Source organism: Ailuropoda melanoleuca, chromosome 6, assembly GCF_002007445.2.
Source record: "Ailuropoda melanoleuca isolate Jingjing chromosome 6, ASM200744v2, whole genome shotgun sequence".
In the NCBI taxonomy this organism is placed as follows: domain Eukaryota; kingdom Metazoa; phylum Chordata; class Mammalia; order Carnivora; family Ursidae; genus Ailuropoda; species Ailuropoda melanoleuca.
In genome coordinates, this window is record NC_048223.1 from 99,981,425 (window position 1) to 100,001,969 (window position 20,545).

The 20,545-nt window shown below is 57.0% G+C and overlaps 1 protein-coding gene across 5 annotated transcripts; it reads right to left on the reverse strand.

Moving 5' to 3' along the window:
• Window positions 1–839: 839 nt before the first annotated feature.
• On the reverse strand, window positions 840–20,474 carry LOXL4 (lysyl oxidase like 4). Of its 5 annotated transcripts, none has more exons than XM_034663107.1 (15): window positions 20,345–20,474; window positions 15,540–15,845; window positions 14,800–14,978; window positions 13,707–13,912; window positions 12,305–12,343; window positions 11,941–12,160; window positions 10,907–11,090; window positions 10,572–10,726; window positions 9,633–9,800; window positions 8,393–8,555; window positions 5,962–6,205; window positions 4,728–4,843; window positions 3,907–4,043; window positions 3,469–3,580; window positions 902–972 (listed from the first exon to the last, which is right to left on the reverse strand). In XM_034663107.1, exons 2-15 carry the CDS (start codon window positions 15,808–15,810, stop codon window positions 902–904), a joined length of 2,265 nt encoding a protein of 754 aa, XP_034518998.1. In that variant the 5' UTR covers window positions 15,811–15,845; window positions 20,345–20,474. The 5 variants fall into 5 exon arrangements, with proteins under 5 accessions (XP_002917015.3, XP_034518999.1, XP_034519000.1 ...); XM_034663106.1 differs by having other exon boundaries at window positions 20,316–20,461; XM_002916969.4 differs by lacking the exon at window positions 20,345–20,474 and having other exon boundaries at window positions 840–972; window positions 15,540–15,810.
• Window positions 20,475–20,545: the final 71 nt, after the last annotated feature.

Sequence of the window (20,545 nt, forward strand, 5' to 3'; positions counted from 1 at the left end):
AAGTTCACTTCAGAAACTTGGTTGAGACCTGAAATTTAGGCCAGTCCTGAGATGCACAGTGATCTTGAGGGAGACTGGATTGCCTTAGAGGTGAATGGCATATATATATATATATATTTTTTTTTTTTTTTCCTTGTAAGAGGCCCTGGTGGGGGCTGGGATCCATACTATTGCAGCAGTCCTTCTGCTTGGCCTTCTCTTGCTGTTCTGTAGGAAGGCCCTATCTGGCCACATCTGCAAGTCCTGCCCCTTCTCAAGCACTCAGTAACTGGCGGTGTTGGCCCATCAGGAGACAAGAGGATGCCTGAGGCCTACGCTTCCAGGATATTAGAAACACCCATATGTGCAATAGGATAAAGGTAAAGGCACTAGAGCAGACTCTTAGAATGACGGGTGAGTTCTAAATGAGTACAGACCAAACGAGGGCCTGGATTCATCAACATCTCTGCCAGTTGTGACTTTGAGCTTCTATCAGAGTTAATCCTATCTCCTGTGTATTTCTGTCCTTTTGTCCTCTACCCCAAGACATTTGCAAAGCACCATTTAAGTGGGGGCTGGGCCATAGTCCATCTCTAAGGAACTGATTGCTCCTGTAGCAGGAACTCTGGGGTAAGATCCAGTAAAGACTGGGTCTCCTTATGGAAGATGAGCTCAGCTGAACAAAGCCTGGAGGCCATAGACCATAGTCCAAAGGTCCTTAGGGACAGGCCCAGAGTCCTCCTGAGGGAGCAGTACCATTTCGGTTTGATGATCTTGCCATCAAAAGGCTTCCTGAGCAGTTCTTGGTGCCGCTTGGCACTGGCCCCTTTCCCACTGAGTTAGGGCTCTTGGGAAGGGCATGGCTCCAATAAGCTGAGGTATCTGGTGTGTGGGCAGCAGCTGGAAGTGTGCAGTCATGGCTTCAGATGAGGTTGTTCCTGAGACGCTGCTCCTGCTCCAGGGAGAGCTCTGCATTAGCTCGGTAGGAATCCCCTGTGGACCAAAGGACAACGGGTGAGTAGCCAACCCTACCGTGCTCTCATCCCCTCCCTGACAACTTCACGCCGCACACACACACACACACACACACTCTGCCCCACTCATCCTTCACATCAGGTCAGTCATGGGCATAAACATTTTATAGAAACAGACCCTGATGTGTTGTTTCAGGGACATCAGGAAGAATAGGCTATTGAGTGGAAAGGGTTGTGCTGATTATTCTTTGTCTGCCCTCAATCCCCAGATTCATTCTCCACCCTTCTTCATTTTCTCTGCCCTAGAGATTGCTTCACCCTGGCTTCCTCATCCTCTGGTTTCTGGCTGGTTTAGGTCAGTGGGAAGCAACAGAGGGAGATTAGCAGATGGAAGGAGGGAGAGGCTGGGGTATTCTTCCCTTATCTGTGGTGATGGCCTCCCATGCCTCCTGCTCTGGTCAGGTTCTCCCTCCAAGCTTGAGCTTTTACCTGCCTCCAGGACGCCCTGTGCCCCTTCAAGCCGAAGGCTGTTAACAATTTCCCCCTCTTGCTTATCCCCAGATGCCTCAACACTCCTCATTTCCTTAGTCCTGTTCACACCTCTGTAAATAGTCCTTTCATTAAATAACTTTGTATTCGCACCTGGTATGCCTTCTGTTTTCTGCAAGGACCCCTAGAGTGGTCAGAAGTGCACTGTTTCTTTCCCTCCTCACTGCCCTGGATCCCTTGCAGCCTCCCACTAGCAATCTGGCCCCTGGATCCCTTGCAAGCCTCCCACTAGCAATCTAGATGCTGGATCCCCTGCAGCCTCCCACTAGCAATCTGGAGGCTGGATCCCCTGCAGCCTCCCACTAGCAATCTGGAGGCTGGATCCCCTGCAGCCTCCCACTAGCAATCTGGAGGCTGGATCCCCTGCAGCCTCCCACTAGCAATCTGGAGGCTGGATCCCCTGCAGCCTCCCACTAGCAATCTGGAGGCTGGATCCCCTGCAGCCTCCCACTAGCAATCTGGAGGCTGGATCCCCCTGCAGCCTCCCACTAGCAATCTGGAGGCTGGATCCCCTGCAGCCTCCCACTAGCAATCTGGAGGCTGGATCCCCTGCAGCCTCCCACTAGCAGTCTGGAGGCTGGATCCCTTGCAGCCTCCAACTAGCAGTCTGGAGGCTCTCTCTACTGTGCAGCCTTAGGTTCTAATTCCTGGTATCTCTGATGTTCCTGTCTCATTTCATGGCAGCAAAACCTACTTGAATCCTTGGACTGTTTTCTCTTTCTCCTCTTACTGTCTTGCATCCATTGCTGGAGTTACCTTTACATAAATCTGATCTTTTTGCCCCCATTGGCTGTAATTTGTCAGTGGTTCCCAGAAGCCCACAGGAGCCATTCTCTTAGCAAGAGCCATCATAACCCTCCCTGCAAAGCGCTTAAGTAGGTTTGAAGTATGTAGCCCCCTCTTCAAAAAGAGAAAACTTCTTCGATGTTGAGATGTTCCTCAGTCTTACAGCTAGAAAGTGGTGGAGTTGGATTTGGAACCCAGTGAAGCCTTCTGGGGCCAAATCCTGTGCTCTTTCTCCGGTTCTTCCTTTCTTCCCTGACTTCTGCCTCTCCTTTGAAACCCAGCTCAAATGTCATTCCTCTGGAAACCTTGCTAGCCCGCAGGTTGTTGCTTTCTCTCCGCGCTTGCTCAGCATGAGTTCATATTGGTTTGGAGTACTCAGTAGTAGTGGGGTGATCCATTTGCATGCTGGCTTACCCTGTTTGACACTGAGCTCCGCATTTTACTCCTATTTATTTTCCTAGTGCCTGGTGTAGCATTGGACACAAAAGTAGGTCTTAAATATTTGTTAACTGAATAAACCAATCCTGCCCCGCCCCATATGTGCAAAGTGTGGGTGTGAATGTACACACCCCATAGCAAGTATGGGCATTTCATAACTTGAAGCTAGAGGGACTGCTACCTTTCTTTACAGACAAGTAGGGCAACCACCTCCAAACTCTGTCCCCCACCGAATCATTGCTTCTTCGATTGTCCAATACACTTGCAGGCAAGTGTCCTGAGCCCTGTTCTCTATGGCCACCTTCTTGTGCTCAGTTTACAGCTGGGGACAGCAACACAGAGCTGGCGGACTTCTCCTTGTGCCAGTGAGGCAGTCAACCTAGGATGGGCACGACTGAGAAAGACCATATGAAAGGGAGGGCGAACAATAACAGGGCTGGAAAAGAGAAATCCAGACTTGGCTTGAAGTAACAGAAAAGACTCCAGGACAGATGGGAGACTGAGTTTGTAATCCAAACAGCCTTAAGGACGAAGAGGGGTGTAGAAGTAAGTCGTGACTGGGTGAGGCTGTTGGTGTGAGCGGTTGGGTCTAGAAATGTACCTATGAAGATGTCAAGGGAAATTCATGTCTGTCCTATCCCTAGCCTTCCACATCTACCTTCCAGCCACCCGACAGGTACAGGTAGCATCTCCCAGCTTCCCGAGCCCCTATGCGGCTGGCCCCACAAGGGCTCACGGTTACCTGTGTGGCAGTTGTGCAGCCAGACCCGGTGCCCGTCATACTTGCAGCGGCACCGCATCATGTTGTTCGAGAAATCGGACTCCGCCACCTCGTATTGGGGGTTCACAACCACCTGGAGTGAGACAAGGGGACAAGTGAAAGCAGGTGACAGTCGTGGCTGTGATCATGCTTTACATTTCATGTAGTCTCATGAAGGGTATATACCCTTCACATCACTAATCCTTAAAGGCATCCAGAGGGCAGGCATTAATGTTCCTATTTTACATAGTCCATTGAATCAAGACTCAAAGCCAGGCCCTCGGGATCCTGCTTCAGTGCTCAAGTGCCAGACCTGTTGGAGACCTATTTGTGAAACTCTTCCTTCATGTGACCACAGGGAGACTTTTGGAATATCTGCAGGAAATGGAGTTCCGGTGGGGGATCGCCAAGCGCCCTTACCTGGAAGATGTAATTCCCAGGGCCCACATCTGTAATATCCACCCACTGGCAATCAATGTCATGCCGATAGGTGTCCCAGCAGCCGACAGTCACTCCCTGTTCCCCGAAATTGGCACATGCATAGCGCTTCTGCAGTCCTGTAAGGAAGGGCACTGACGGTTACCGAGGCAGAGAAGAGGTGCTTAGGACCGAGCACGCTGCTAGGCCCTTCACACTGAATCCTCACACCAGTCAATTCGATGAGGGACCTGCGGTTCCGTTAGATAACTTGCCTAAGTATCAGAGCCAGAATTCCTACTAACCATGAATCTGGCACAGTAGCAAACCCCATCTGTGACAGAGATGATTTCTCTGGAAGCTCTAGTGGAAATTCCTGTTGGCCTAGGAATTATGGGTGGAAGATTGCAGCCCTACATGCTAATACATTTGTCTGTCCATCCTTCCGACCCTCTGAAGAGGAGCGTTTGCCATGCCATTCTTAAGGGCTAGAAACTGTGGGAATGCAAACAGGAATCAGACAATCTGTGCCCTCAGAGAACTTAGCCAAAGTGAAACAGGCCTGCAATTCTTACCCAAAATGAAAGTATTAAGCATTTAAAAATGGTACGGAATGTGCTGGAAATATGGCAGCAGTAGAGACCTTCCACCTGAGATGTCAGAAGGTAGGACACTGATCTTTTTGAAGTGTCTTGAGTGCCAACTGTTGCCAAGCAGAGTGCCCAGGTGCCTGCGGTGGTCTTACTGAGGGCAGAGGGGAACCTCACCCTGAAGGGGCTGAGGAAGAGAACACCAGGGGGCTGTGCCGACGGGTAACCACATACCAGTGGGGCAGCTCGTGTCCTCCAGGCAGAAGCTGGCCTTGTGCCCCTCAGCCACCTTGGAGCCATTGAGAGTGAGTAGGTCGTAGTGGGTGAAGACCTCGATGCTGTGGTAGTGCCTGCAGGGGAAGAGCTGTCAGCCTGGCAACCAGAGCAGAGGGTCCTCTCTGGAGGAGTCGGCAGGGCAGACTGAGGCACAGGGGCCCATTGTTACACAGAGAGGAATGTGATCGTTGCAGGGCAGTGCCCTTCTCTCTCTCCAGCCCAGCGTTCGTGTGACCCACGGTCTACTTTCCTGGCACCGCCTGCCAGGCAGCAGGGCACAGCTGCCCCCACCGGGTGTGAACCCAGGTGAGGAGGGGAAGCGCTGCCCTGGTAGCCTCCAGGAGGCTGGTGCCTGGCTGTGAGGCCCCATCAGAGGCAGGAGGAAGGGACACCTCCAGGAACCAGCCTTGGGGCCAAGCTGCCGAGGAGGGGTCTTACTCTGCTCCCTGGGAGCCTGAGACCAAATTGCTACCATTGTTTCCAACCCCGTCCTTAGAGACAGCTCTGTTCCTGCTACAGGGGAAGGTGCTCATTATCTCAGCAAGGCCAAGTCCCAGCATCGCTGCCCGCTCCTCTCCGCTTTCCCCACCCATGCTGCGTCCAAGGAAAAACCACCACTTTCCCATTCTGCCTTTGTCACAGGCGTTGTCTCTCCTGTCTGGGCTGGAAACTCCTGATAGGAAAGAATGCCCATTGTCTCCTTTCAGTCCCAGTGTTCCTGCTTTGCTCTGGGGGGCCTTGCCCTGCTGCTGCAGAAACCAGCAAGCTTTTTCTGCAGAGCCAGCATCCTGGATGGGATGGCTATTTTGAGTTTCCAGGTTTCTAGGATCCCCGCTGTATGTGGCTTTTAAAGACAAGGCCTAAGGTTCAACATAGAGAAATTAATTGTCCCCTATCATTCTAACAGAGACCCGCTCTGCTGGCAATGTCTGCTCCGCCGGCCGGTGCCGAGGGAAGGCGCCCTGTGAGCACTGTCAACAGCGGCGCATCCGCATCCGGGGCAGGGCCGGTCCCTGCCCCTGGGCTTCCCTACTGGCTCCTGGAGCCAAAGGCAGTGAGGCATCGAGGACGGAAGGCTCTCACTCAGAGTGCGCACCCAGGAAAGTGCCTGGGGTCAGGGAAAGACCATGCTGGTTTGGTTCGTGGACTCTGCCTTTTGTCCCTTGAGAGCCAGGGCATGGCAGGCACTGACCTGTGGCACTGGTGCCAAATCCAGCTGTGGCGTCCTGTCTTGGGCCGGAAGTCGGCGCGGCCCAGGTTGTAGATCTGCGAGGAGAAGCGCAAGAGGCGCCGGTGCCCGTAGGGCCAGTCCATGTGGTCAGCGGACTGGGAGAGGCAGTTCTCCTCATGGGCGCAGTACAGCTGGCTAAGTGGGCGGTCCTCCAGGTAGGCCGTCTCCTGCACGAGCTGGGCGTTCATCACCAGGTCCGGAGCGCCTGCGGCCACACAAGACACAGCGCCGTGCGAAAGGTCGGAAGGCAGCCGTGTTGCTCTTGGGCCGAGGGGGACGGGCCTGCCCCCAAACCAAGCTCTCTGCGGGGAGCTACCCGAAAAGTAGGACTCTACCCGGTAGGGGAGGGCGGTTTGGGAGTCAGGAGAGGTGAGTTCAAGCAGCTACCATGCCATGGTTTAAGGGATGATGGCTCGAGAGCCAGGCTGTCAGGGTTCGAGTCTTGCTTAGTTTCTGGCCACGCCTTTCACTAGCTCTGTGACTTGTTTAACCTTCTGTCTCTCATTTTCCCCATCCATAAAATGGGGATCGTAATAATGCCAGTAGTGCCAGTACCTGTAACATGCTCAGGTCACTGTTGGGTAAGCATACAGTTGATGTAAGCGGTATTTCTTTTGCAAAATGCCCCTCAGCTTACCAGGGCCTTTGTGTGGTCTAGCTCACACAGGCCCCCCAGCCCTGCTGCACCAGCTTGGCTTCCTTTGCTCAGTCACTCTCTCTGGGTCTCAGTTCCTACAAGGTAGGGGCGCGGAGAGGAGAGGGCTGGCAGGGAGAGTTGGGAGAGTTCATCTCTGAGCCTGCTCCTGAGCTCTGCTGTTCCAGTCTTTCCTGCTGCAGTTTGAGGCCTGTGCCTCCCTCAGGGTTCCTGTTCTAACCTCACTGCTATCCTGGGTATTCGCACCAGCCTGTCCTGTGTGTTCTCCCCTGAGGACATTTCCGGTGCTTCTCTGTGTATAAACATCCACCGTGCTGGAAATGCTGTTTCCTTCCATTCAGGGGCTCTCATCCACCTCGGAAGCCACGTCTCCCCGCCCATGTGCCGGTGGAGACCTGTTACTGTTGACCGTGTCACATCAAGAGAGAAAAGGGGCCCATTCTCAGGGCTTTTCTTTGCAAAAGCAGGGTTACAGTTCATATTTTTGGTAGAGGCATCCACGGGGTGAGAGCCTCTGTGCAGAGGATGGTGAGAGGGGCTGCTGGTTAATTGCAGTGGGCAGGCGCTGAGGGAGGCAGTGGGGCTGGGCCGGTTGGCCTGAAGATGCCTGGACCATCACCAAATGTTCCTGAGAGCCCTGTGCTTATTCCTAGGCTATGCTCACTGGCAAACCCTAGAGTTCCTGAGGAAAAGGAGAGCTTCCAGAGAGATGGAGGAGAAAGGGCAAAGGGAAAAAAGGAATGAGAAAGATCCCAGAGGAGAAATAGGGATGGTCATGTAGGCAGCAGGTCGCCTGTCTGTGCTCAGCCGTGATGAAATGTCAAAAACCTTCAGAAGGAGAGCTGCCACTCCAGGCAGCAGAGAAGGGAGGGGTACAAGGGTCCCAGGAGGGGGAGAGATTAGGGAGCAGGCCCCCAACGCGTGTGAGCCCTGTGCTGGGAAGGCCACGCTCGTGGCTGTGGGTGTTCTTCTAAGGCGCCCTGGACAGAGAGGAAGCCCTCAAGCTCCCTGACGAAGATTAAGGCTGTCTCCGCATGGCAGCTTGGCTGGGAAGAAGGTCACGTGGCTGCTCAGTGTGGTGCCAGCCGCAGCCTTTGGACTGGATGTAGCATCTCGGCATCTACCTGGTTGGCAGGTGTCAAACAGACGCTGCTGCCCCGAGAATCTGGGTGTGTGGGGCAGACGGGTGCCTCAAAACGTCTTGTCCTATAGCCTGCTGGGCAAATCCCACAGCTCGGGAAGAGGGCACATGGCAGAGCCTTGGGCCCCTCGTGCCCCTCAGTTACGTACCCTGTACAGCAGCTTTCACACTCTTCTTTTACTACCAGCCTCACTAAGAAACACATATCATGTTGTAGCCTCGCGCATATGTACATAATTCCCAGAAGAAAAGACTGTGCTTACTAAGTCCAACACATTCTCTTGTTTTCTCTCCTGTTTTTTGTTTTTTTTCCAACCATCGGTCAGGACACGAAAAGTGAAAGACACAGTTTTGTATCCTCGTGTTTCCCCTTATTCTCTGCTGTAATCCTCACCATAACTCCATGAGCCGGGCAGGGCAGGGCTGGGCCCCCAGGTGATGAGGGACTTGGCCACCTGCAGCTCGGAAATGGCAGAGCCGCTGCTCCAAGTCCGGCCCTCCTTCCACCACCCACCCTTCCAGGCCCTCCCTGAGAATGGGAGGTGTGGGCCGGCCATGCTTGGGGGGGGTCCAGCGGCGCCATGGGGGTTACTCACTGTCTGTGCAGGAAACCCCGGCCGAGAAGCGCCCTGAGCCGTGGGAGCAGTGCACCGGCCCATGCCTCTGACACTGCTGCAGGGCTAGCTCGGTGCCCAAGCAGCGCATGCCGCTCATCACCACGTCTCCGGCGCCCGGCGTCCCCTGCCAGTACCAGGTGTCCTGAGAAAACAGCCGGCGCCGTCCAGTCAAGGCTGAGGGGTGCTTTGGCATCATCCCCTCCGACGCCTGACACTTGAACCCCGTGGGACCGCCCCCACCGCCCCCACCTGCTGTGCCCAGCCCCATTGGCAAGTCTTCAGCTATGGTCCCTGCTACTTGGCACCCCTCCGGCATCAGAAGTTTCTTCCATGCATTGAGTCAGGGAGAGTCTTCCATCCCTGGCCTTGCCCCCACCTTGTACCATACGGCAGCCCTCAGCTGGTGAAGAGGACGGGCCTGTTCCCCTGCTGCCCCCTTGGGCGGCTGCCCCACCTCTCCAGCTGTGCTTCCCGTAGCCCTGGGGTGCTCAAGATAGGGTCCTGTTTTCTAGGCGCAGTGTGCCTGGCATTGCCTCCCCCGCCCCGGCCCCGGCCAGGTCGGGCCCCGCAGAGGATGTTGTACCATCCCAGCCACACCATGGCCTCAGGATTTTCTTTCCTGGATCCCTCTTGAATCTCCCTGAATTTCCCCCAGGACTGCCACTAGTCTCGGCCACGCCAGCATCATTTCTCAGCTGGGCTACTGCGATGTCAGGTTTCCTGTATTCCTGTGCCTCTCTGCCCAACGCTGTGCCAAACAACACAGAAGAAAAGTTTGCAACATATGCATTGCAGACTTTGAGCGGTTTGCCTGCCTCTTCCTCTCTCCCTCACACACCACACCCTTGACAGCCACACTCCAGCCCCCGTCCCTGATTTCCCCAACGGGGTCAAGTTTCCTTGGGCCACAGGGCCTCCGTGTGGGCTGTTTCTCCCCACCCCCATCTCGTCTGGTGAGCTTCGAGTCATCTTTCCTAGAGACGAAAGTACGAAAGTACGTGCCTGCTGTGTGAATGTTTTGTCAACAATGGCCTGCCTTCCTCACTTTGCTGACTGTTCCTGAGGCAGGAGCTATGTCTTGATCACCATGCTGTCCCCAGCCCCCAGCATGATATCGGCCCACAATCTCACTCAATAACTAATCACAGAATGAATGAGTGAACAAATGAATGGTTTGCACTTTTAGCACAGGACGTTTGGAAGCAAGACAGGGACCTACCTTGATTGCGTGGCTGGCAAAACCCAGGCCGAGCTGTCGGCAGGCCACCATGGCTTCGGTGAGCCCCCAGTGGTCGCTGCACACGGCCCCCCAGCGTCGGACTCCGTTCACCTCCACCTGCACTTCCACCACACCCTCCTCGGGGCTGCGCCCACCGGCCAAGCGCACCTGCAGCGGCCAGAGGTGTGTGAGGAGCACGGCGGCCTCCGGAGTGGGGGGCGAGGGGGGCGGCCTCCAGACTGCCAGCCTGGAGACGCATCCCGCCGGCTCACTGGGCAGCCCTGGGCAGAGCTCTCCCCTTCTCTGGCTCCGTCTCCCTCTCTCTCACTCGAGGACATTTGGCTAGATAGTCCCTGCTGTCCCTGCCCAAGACAGCAACCTGACTCAGGGCGCTTGCCCTGGGCTCCTGCTCGGGACTTGCTCTCCTCTTACCTGAAATTCTACCGTTAACGATAACTTGCCAGTTGCAAAGGGCTTTCGTATCTATCGTCACATTCACAGTAACCCTATGAGACAATTAACCCCCACTAACAGAAGAGAGAGCCAAGCTCAGCGACATGAGCGACTTCTCCACTGTCTGCATGGTGCATGACACTTGAACTCTGGCCATTCCACGAAGCCTTGCCAGTGACACTCCCCAGCACTGGTAGCCATGTGGTCCTCTGCCCTAGCCCGCTTCTGTCTCAGCCTCATAGGGGACCTGAGAGGGTACAGTGGGAGAGTGCATCCACCTGAAGAGTCCCCATCACCACGGGACATCTCTGAAGGCCAGAACCTGGCCCTGAGGAGACGTGGGCCAGGCCAGGGGAGACATAGAGGAGAGGGCTTTCCAGACTGGCTCTGAGAACCCCCTCTCCACTGGCTCGATGTAGTGTCCTGGGGGCTCTCTCAGGGTTTCCCAGCTCCCCAGCCTGAGGCCATGCCTGAATCCGAGCTCACCTGATTCTGGAAGCCCATGTCAGGGACGTTGCACCTGACGGCAGCATCATTCTCATGCTGACAACCATTCTGGGACCCTTCCAGGGAGGGGCAGTCACTGAGGGTCTGCTCGTAACCCCTGCAGCGCACCTCACTCAGGTGGATGGGTCCCAACCCTAGCGGGGAGAGGGACAGATGCCGTGTAAGGCTCGACCTCTATAACCTCATACCTGTGGCTTCCCCCCCATAGCTGGGGAGAACTTTCCGGGGCGTTGGCACCAGGGCCACCAAGGGATGGAGCAATGAATGGCACGTCCAAGGCCTCCTGCCCCACCTCAGGCCTCCTCATTACTTACCTTGGCCCAGCTGGGCCCCAAAGAGGGCCTCCCGAGCCGAGCCAAAGCCAAGCTGACGACACACGATGCTGGCGGAGATGAGGTTCCATCCGTGGTCACAGACCGTCCCCCACTGGTGGTTCACGAGCACCTCGACCCGGCCCTCCCCCACCTGGGCCCCGGAGCGGAGGCGGACCTTCAGCTCCTGCGGGGGAGACAACCAGCTTCAGGGTGGGCAGCGAGGGAGGGGGCGGGCATGGCTGAGCCGCTAGGGGAGCTGGGGCCAGGCCCCTTCAAGCTGGGCGAGCCGATGACTGGGAGTGCCATCCCCACCTCTGACGGCTCATAGCTATTACCTCGAGTATTCCAGTAAGCTGTTCTTCTCAAGCGCCCTTCCTCATGACAAAGAACCACCACACGGGCCACAGTGGTACAAAGGGAGCCTTAGGAGCTGGGGTTCTTGGACTTCTCAACCCCCTAGCTGCTCTCCAGGGGGGTCCCTCCCTCTCCTGCTTCCTTATCCTTGCTGGCTGAACTAGATCAGTGCTCCCAAAGGGATCCGTGAGATGATTTCAGAGCTGTGCGGGACATGGTATGAACTGAGCTGACTCACACAGTGGGGAAGAGATTTCCGGGTTAAGTCTTCTCCAGTCCTTCCTATTTCACAGAGGACCCTATCCCACTGCCAGGCTGCTATGTCAGTAACACCTCACCAGCACTCGCTTGTTGCTTTTTGTAACAAAGGGCCAGGCTCAGGTTCAGTACCTTAGGCCTCAACCGGGTGTTAGCTACGATGTAATTACTGTTTTTATGGTTACCTTCTATTCGAGGCCAGTGATGTCAGCTTTCCATTTATGGTTGGGTTATAAACAGTTCTTTTTAAATAAATTCCAAGTTTCTACCAGGCTACGCTTTGCTCTCCTCCTCCCTGTCTGCATCAAGGCCTCCTCGATATAGGGCATAGGGGTGATTGGTCCCTCGGCTCCCGCCTGTCCCAGAGAGCCCCTCCTGCGAGTCCCTCCCACCCTCTCCTGCTGACATCTGGCCCGACCCACCTCTGCCCGAGACTCCCTGCGCCCGGGCTTTGCTTTCGCAGGGTGGAAGCGGGGCCCCGGCACACAGTTGACCACAGCATGCATGCCACCTGGGCAGGCCGGCCGCAGCTTGCCCCGAGCTGGTGCCACCTGCACCTGGCAGCTGGCCATGTGGGGCTCTGTCCCCAGGCAGCTGACCCGGTGAATCCAGAAGGAATTCTTCTGTGTCAGGCTCTTCAGCCTGGAAGACAAGGGAGACTGAAGGTGGGGAGGGGCTGAGGGAGCTCAGGAGTCAGGGAGGCCAAGGCACTGGGGAAGAAAGGGACATGCGCTCCCCCTTCATGCCACACCCTCTTCACCCTCCCCTCAGGATGCGGCTCCTCACCTAGACTTGGGGTCCTTCATCTTCAAGTTCCAGACTTTCCTAGGTGGGAGAAAACAGGTGGGGATGGAGGGAGTGCTGAATACCCCCTGTCCCCTGGCTCCTCGTGGCTGTCCTAGAGTTTGCACAGGGATTCCATCTGTAAACTCGGTCATATTATTGTAATGCTGAGCCTCACAGCAGCCCTAGCAGGGTGGTCTCCTCACAGACACCGATGATCTCCATGTCACAGGGAGAACAGCGGCGCCCAGCAAGGTGCCTCCTTGACTAGTCCCAAACTGGTTTCTCTTCTGCACTGGACTGTCCCTGAGTGGGCAGCCCCCAGCTCACCCTCTCCCCATGCAGTTGGAGGGGAGCCTCTACAGAGTGCCCTGAGAAAAGGGACCCAGGGGAAAGGTCCTCTGGGGGCAGGTGCAAGTTAAAGGCCTTGCTGGTAGGGGCTGCACACCCAGAGGCTATAATCAGGGCTGCTCTCCTCAGGGGGGGGTGGGCAAGTCAGCCAGGCCCAGAGGTGCAACTACCAGGCAGTGGGGAGTCAGGGGCCCGCAGCCCAGTCGTCCCCAGGGATGGAGCCACGTGGCTGGTCTTCAGGAGCAGGGCCATCTAAGTCAGAGCCACTAAACTGACTGGGGGTGGGCAAGGGTAGACCACTCAGATGGAGTGTGAGGGAGTCCCCCTGGATGAGAAACACACAGAGTTCTCACTGGCACAGAGCTGGTGCCATTTAGAGGCTGATGCAATCTTGTGACAGTTCGGTCCCATTGTCGACAGAGGATTTTTATGTCTCCTTTCCCAAGTGCTGCCCCACCCCAGGCCTTGCTCACACGCAACACAGTCAAAGCCTGGCTCCGACCAGAGTGGAGGAAATTCCCTGCCGACTGGCTGATCGAGGTCCTAGGGGCCCTACTGACAGCCATGGTGCTTTACTGGTAGAGTTGAGACCAGAACTCAGGTGGTCTACCCTTGTGGGCCCTGCCACAAGCATCGTCAGTCAAGTCCGGTTCTTTAATCAGGGGCACGGGTTTGCATTCAGTTGTTTTCAGCTCTTTACGTATGACTAGCAAGTACCATGTTTCTTTTCATTTCGAGGTACTTCCCAGGGTCTCCAAGTTTGTCCTCACTCTCCTCCTCGTTATTCTGAGAGCCCCGCAACTCGGGAAGTCCGTGGGACTGTTTCCCTCCCAGTCCCACACCCGGGGAATGTCCTGCCGCAGACACTGCCCTGCCCATCTCACTGAACTCTGCAAGGCCCCGCATGTCACACACACACACACACACACACACACACACACACACACACGTCTGTCTCACACGGGAGCACAAATGTATGCTCGCACAGGCGTGCACACAGCCACTGCCCCACAACCCCCGCCCCCACGGCCCTCCGCCCACCTGTCCCTCCTACCTGTAGTAGAGGCTGTTGATAGGTGCCTCGCTGGGGAAGCCCAGCATCCCACATACCACCTTGCTGTTGTTCCTGGTCCAGTCCTGGTCACACACCTGCCGCCAGTGGCCCTCGTACTTCACCTCCACTGCTCCCTCGGTCACCAGGCTGTGCCGCTTGGCACTGGCGAGGATGGGCTTGAGCCGCACCTCCTCCAGACGCCGGCCCTGCAGGGTGCATGGTCACCACGGGCCCCAGCGTTCCTGCTCCTGCTGAGCCTGCTGCAGGTGTTCCCGTGGGCGAGCCAGGGCTCAGAGCACTTAAAGATCAGCCCCCCACCAGGCCTTCCCTGGACAGGTCAGGAAACAGGCCCGGAGAGCAGGGCACTTGCCAAAGCACACAGTGCGCACGACGCAGAGCCTTGGTTTGTCTGTGCGCCTTTCTTCAACTCCAGAGAGAACCAGGCAGATCTGTGCCCTCCCTGGGATCAGGCTCGGGGGCTTTGGAGTTTGGGAGCCTTCCGCTGGGCACAGAGGGACCTCCTCTGTGCCACCTGGGAGAGCTGAGGATGGGCACAGACCAGCTGCTTGAGACTACCAGCGGGATCCTTGGCCCAGGGGACCTTAGGTCTGGGGTGACTCAGACCATGAAGCCCACCGCACCCTGGTCTGCTGCGTTTGTGGGCCAGGGCTAGCTGTCCTCAGGCTGGGGCTGCCCAGCAGTGGAGGGTAAGGGCCGGGACCTGCCCTGCCTGCTCCTGTTGTTTGGCTTGGGCTGTTTTTAGCTCGAGGCTGTTTGTGCCGGGAAGAGGCAGCAATTGTGGCCGGCCTTGTGGGTGAGGCAGCCCCTCGCCCCCTCCTGCCTCCCTTTTGGGGAGCAGCTTCAGTGATCCCCAGCAGGCCCAGACTGGACCCCCCAGCCTGCCCTGCTACAGGCTGGGCCTCTGTCCATGCACCTGCTCCAGGCCACCAACAGGAAGTGGGGCCCCAGGGGACATTTCTCAGCCCAGTCTGCTCCCTTTCTCTTCCCTCTTCCTCCAGGTTCATCACCCAGGAGGCTCTCTGTCCTGTGACTCAACCCTTGGCTCAGGCCAGGGCCTGAACAGCCTCCTTACCTGGGGCCCAAGGGCATTGGAGACCCTCTCAGAAAGATAGCCACGCTGGCGCTGGGGGTGGCACACCACCCCAATGTCCTCTGAGTGGCTGCAGTCACTGACACCCCAGCCATTGGACATGCACTGGTCCAGGGAGCTCTCTGTGCCCATACAGCGCACATTGTCCAGCCAGATGGGTCCTGAGGGCAGGGGAAGAGTGATGCTTAGGGACAGAGAGGCATTCATGGGCTGTTCCTCCTTCCTAGGACCCCACAGTTACAACTGTCTTCTGCCAGGGCCTGAGTAGAAGCTAGGGGTGGGGGAGAGGGGTCGGTTCTCCTGGGATCTTAGTATCTGTGACCCTGCCTACTGCCGAGAGGAGGTAAGTCTGCTTTTGGAAAGTGCCAGGTGGGTCTAGTAATTAGATCTACCTGTCCACACACCCATCCATCCGTCCGTCCATTCATTCACTCAATAACATTTGCTGAGCACCTACTATGTGCCAGTCACTCTGTAGGAGTGGGCTGGGTGGTGGTGGTGGTGGTGACGGTGGTGGCCTTACCGCAACCAAGAATGGGAGGGTCAGAGCAGGGGGTGCTTGTGGCAGGGGCACTCAGGAAATGCCTCCTGGAGGAAGTCATTTGAGCTGGGTATTAAAGGGTGGGCAGGAGTCTGTGGAAGCCTCAGCGAGCCCAGCTTCTGAGAGCAGGCAACCCACCACCATCTCCTTATCATCCTGTTGGGTCGCACCAGGCACTCACCCTCCCCTTGGCCATACTTGGCACTGTGGGCCCAGGTCAGGGCTGTTTCAAAGCCCAGTTGGCGGCAGGCCACGGTGGCCTCCTGGAGAGCGAAGTCATCGTCGCACACAGTCCCCCACTGGCCCTGGTACAGCACCTCCAGGCGGCCCTCCTCAGGCCTGCTGCCTGGGCCCACGAGCCGTAGCTGCACAGTGCTCAGTGACTGCAGCCTGCAAGGGGGGGCCTGCAGCAGCAGCAGGAGCAGGGAGAGGGCAGCTGGTAGGGACCGCATCGTGGTGACTTCAAGGGCCGCTGGGGCCAAGGCACCTGGGGAATGAGCAAACGCGATGACGATCACCACCTGTACCGCTGGCCTCGGCCTCTTCTGCTGGCAGGGACAAAAGATGGCAGGGCCCCTCGAAGTGTGTGCGTGCGTGGACATGCGGGTATGGTCGCATCGTTTGAGTCTGGGCTCTGAGATTAGTCAGCTGGGTTTAAGCCTACTATCCATTGTTCGTGTGACCTTGAGGAAGTTTAAGTTTGACCTTACTGAGTCTCAATTTCCTTATCTGTAAAGTGGGAATAATAATCCTTGTCTCAGTGTTGTTAGTATTAAATAAAACACTGTATATAAAGCGCTTAGCACAAGCCTACCGCCCTGCGCTCAATAAATAGCTAATCTTGATACAGTCCTATATGTAGGTAGGGGGGTGGCCTAGCCTCTGATCATAGGAGAGCCCCCAGGGTGCCCTCGGGTCCAGAATAGCTGCCCCAGGGGCATGGCTCTTACCTTTCTTTAGATGTCCTCAGCACCCTCGCCACCCTCCCCATAGGAAGCTCATGGAACGCTGGGGTGGACAAAGTCATTTGAGGGGAGTCTAGGCTTCCACCTCTCATTTGCTGTGTGGCTTGGGCAAGTCTCTTAAACTCTCTAGGTCCTAACTCCTCCTTTCTAAAGTGAGGAAATTGAACCAAAAATGGTCTGATCTCTCCTCCAGCTCAGATAGTCCGTGATCTCCTCAAGCTCTGGGTCCATCTAGGTGCGTGATTCCACAAACATGTTTGGAATACTTGCTTCCAGCCCACTATTAGGCCAGGTGCCAGGCCCCAGAAGTGAGGACATCACACACCTCTCCCTGCTCTGGTGAGGCTCAGAGAAGGGATACTTAAGCTGGGCCTTGCTGGGTGAATAAGAGTTCTCTTGGGTGGGCAAGGTAGGGAGAAGGGGATGGGTAAAGGAGGAAAGGGAAAGAGGTGAGTCTGTGCAGGGGCAGGAAGTATCCTCTTTCCCCTGTACTGCAGGCCTGGAGGATGGGGGGGACGAAGGTGGAAGAACGGGCTGGGGCCAGATAATCGAGGGCCAGTGCACCATGCGGAGGGTCTGCTCTTCATCCTGTAGGAGGCGAGGGGCCATGGGAGGGTTTTTAGGCAGTGACCACACACCAGGGAGAGGGCTGCTGTCTCCAAGAGGCTGTGATCAGCTGCTCTTTGGGTCCTTAGAGGGGGATGAGGCTAAGGGTTGGTCTCTCCCTCACACATTAGCAGCCTTGGTCCTCGGAGCAGGTGGGGCAGGAGCCTGGGGGAGAGGTCATGGCTGGTGAGGGCTGCCAGAGTGTCTGCAGCCACCAACGCTGAGGCTGCTCCCTGCCAGGCTCTGCAGCTGGTGAGGACTTGAGGCCAGCCTGGGACACAATGGAGAAAGTTGGCTCCTTGACTCCCTGTTCCGTGCTAGAGTCCTAAGAGAGCTCGTTCTGGGGAGACCCCGCCCCCTTCCATGGCCACTGCTGCCCCTGGGGGACTGTGTAGCTTGTCAGTCTTAGTAGGGAGGGCCTCCCAGGGCCCATTGCCGCTCCCTTTCCCACAGACTGGTAGTCTGGCTGGGAATCAGTCCTATTCCTCCCTGCACGCAGCCCACCCCCTCCAGCCACCAATCCTCCGGCTTTGGTGAGCCCAGGGCTGGGTGCGGTGGGCTCCTAGAAGGACACTAGATGGGCTCAGGACTGATGCTTCATGGGGATGGCAACTCTGTCGTGCCCCCAGTGCCCAGCATGGTGCCAGGCAGGTACATAGGTGGCCCCAGTAAATATCCGTGGTTGCATGGCTGCGAGGTAGCGTTGCACTGTGCTTAAGGGTACAGACTGGGAGTCAGACTGCCTGGGTTCTCATTCCACGTCCAACACTGAGTTTCTGGGTAGTCTTGGGCCGGTGATTTCATAGCTCAGTGCCTCAGCTTCGCCTCTGTGAAACAGGGATCCTAAACAGCACGGACCTCATTGGATTCTTGTGAAGCTGAGATGAACGGGTGCATGCTGAACCCGAGAAGAGCAGCTCTCCCTGACGGTTAGCATCATGAACAGCAGCTCGAACAGCTGCTACGGAGCCCCTGGACTGGGGCGTCCCAAGCCGCCCTTGGATAAAGAAGGAATGGAGGCCATATCTGAACTCAGCAGCAAGTCCCCAGTACCCTTCTTTGCAACATCCTCCAGATTTGCCTCTTTTCCCTCTGAGCCCAGGTCCTCCGGGTTCCCTTCCCCGGGACCGGGTGTTGCGGCTAAGTCTCTTCCCAGTGATCCCTCCTGCACTTCCTTTCCGGACTTAAACACTGTTTTCTTTATGCGCCTCTCTGCTCTGGAGCCTGTGCGGGCTCCTGACTGGCTGTCACCACGGGCGGCGTGCGCTCTGCTGCCTGGGATGTGCCTTTCATCCTCCTCTGTGCCCCGCTAAGGACAAGATGGACAGTGAAGCACTTAGCCAAACTGAAGTCACTATGGGTAGGGACCTTCCCCTGATGACAAGAGAGAAAGGATTGGGTTCAGGGCCCTCATGGTGCTAGGACCCAGGGGTCACATTGAGTCTGACCTGAGAGATGACCCCGCCCCCCTGCCCTTGCCCCCATCTCCCAGGAATCAGGATGCTCCTTGCTCTGCCACCAAATCGTTATGTGACTTGAGTCAGGGGCTTTCCTGTCTCTGAGACTCAGGTCCAACACCTATAAAATGAGGGGGTGGCACTAGGGGTCCTGCTATCTATGACATGCTGTGATGGGCCATGGGGCGGGCTGGGCAGGTCTGCGTGTGGCTTGTGGCTGACATCCTGCAGCACCCTGGAGGTTTCATGAGAGGCTGTGCATACTCCCAGGCCTGCCTGGAGGCTGGGGTGGGCTTTTGCTGCAGGACCCTGGGATCTGGATGAGGGCGGCTCCCTTCCATGACAGCTGCCCCCCCCCGCCCCGGGCAGGGGGAATAGGCGGTAGCAGGAACTGAGAGTCAGATGTGGGGAGGACCCCTCTTCCCAGCCTGCCTGCCACTGCAGGGCCCTCTGTAGCTCACCCCAAACTTATGTTCTTGCCGTTCCCCAAACATATCCATCCCTTCTCTGCTTCCACATCCCGGCCTCTGCTCTCACTGCTCCTTCTGCTTGGAGTATCCTTTCTCTGTGTGTCTAGTTGGTAAATCCCTACAGGTCTTCCCACACCCAGCTTACATGCTGCCCCCTCCACTAAGCCCTCCCAGCAACCCCCCTGCTCCCAGCACTCAGTGTTTGCTCGCTGTCTCCACACCCAGCCTCCACAGCGTCTCCCCAAAACTATCCTCCAGTGCCCAGCACGGGGAAGACCACCCGGCTGAGAAGCCTCCCTTAGAGAAGCAAACAGCCTCGAAAGGGGCAGTTCTCTTCACAAGTGGAGAAGCGGACAGGGTAGGGGAGGGAAGGTGGGAGGAGCAGTTAATAATTATTATAGTATATTTAAAACTATTTACGGAGTACTTATCTCTACCTTATAGCTGAGAAGCTGAGGTCCAGAGAAGCTAAGTAACTTGCCCAGCCAGGGCTCAAAGCCAGGCAGCTGGGCTCCAGAAGCCAGGTAGCCGGGCTCCTGAAGCCAGGTAGCTGGGCTCCAGAAGCCAGGCTCTCAGCCATGGGACACCGGAGGAGGAGGGGAAGGAAGAAGGGAGGCAGGGGGATGAATGAAATTCCACCCTGCTGCTGGCTGATTGATGAGCCAGCCATGGCGTGAGGGCACTGGGGCTGATGCCAACACCGAGTGCAACCAAGTGACAGATCCAGGATCCTGCCAGCCTGACGAAGAGAGGCACCTGCTCAGGTGCTATGAGGGGACTCTGGCACCTGGCCTCACCTGGCCCCCCTAGAGAGGGCTGGAGATGCCCAAGGATATTCAGGAGAGAACGTGGTGGTGATGGGGGGGGTGCTGCCCTCGTGGGCACCAGCCTTGGGATCACTTGAAGCCCCTTCTCTCTAGCTCTTTGGGGGATGGGGTCCCTCCCTGGGACCACTACTTATGGTGACCTGAAGCGTGCCGCGAATGGCTCCGAGCTCTACCAGGCCAGGCACAGGACATCCTGAGGTTGAGGCCCTCTGCCCACCCTCTGTCCTCTGCCTCCCCACCCCCAGCTTAATCAGCTCTGGTTTATTTAGCTGGGGAGCCTGGTTCCACCCTGCCTCTCTGTCCCCCAAGTCACAAGAGTGACATCTGAACCCACCCTGCCCCTTGCCTTGCTTCTCCCTCGGTGAGGGCAGAGAAATGGTTACACACGGCGTGTTCACAAACAAGACACGCAGGCACCCCGTGGGCCAGGGCCAGCCACCCTGGGCGGGCCTTGGGCCAAGCTCCCTAATTTGGTCACTTCCATTGGAAGCAGGTTGGTGAGCGACTGGGAGGCTAGGCCGTCTGTCCATGGGACCCCCATCCCTCCCAGCCCTCAGCCTTCAGGAACCTTCAGAGGCAGCCCCACAGAGAGACAGAAGTGGGACAGACAGACAGGACAGCGAGAGACAGACCTGGGGCCAGGGGCCAGGCGGGGGCTCACCAGCTGCAGCACAGATGGTCGGGCAGGGGCCGGATGCCACGGCCGAGCAGCGCTGACGGACCTCCCGGGGCGCCCTGGGGCCCTTTTATCCGGCTGAGGCTGCGGCCCGCGGGCGCCCCCCACCCCGCCGCCCGCGGAGGAGGCCCCGTAGGCCCCGCCCCCGGGCGGACCCGGGAGGCGGGCGCCCAGCCCGGCCCGGCT

Coding starts and splice junctions, on each gene's coding strand:
- LOXL4 (XM_002916969.4), bottom strand. CDS start 15,810: ATGCGGTCCCTACCAGCTGCCCTCTCCCTGCTCCTGCTGCTGCTGCAG. Junction 14,979..15,539: donor CAAGTATGGCCAAGGGGAGG/GTGAGTGCCTGG, acceptor CCCTGCCCTCAG/GACCCATCTGGCTGGACAAT. Junction 11,091..11,940: donor GCAGGGAGTCTCGGGCAGAG/GTGGGTCGGGCC, acceptor TCTCCCCCGCAG/GAGCTGAAGGTCCGCCTCCG.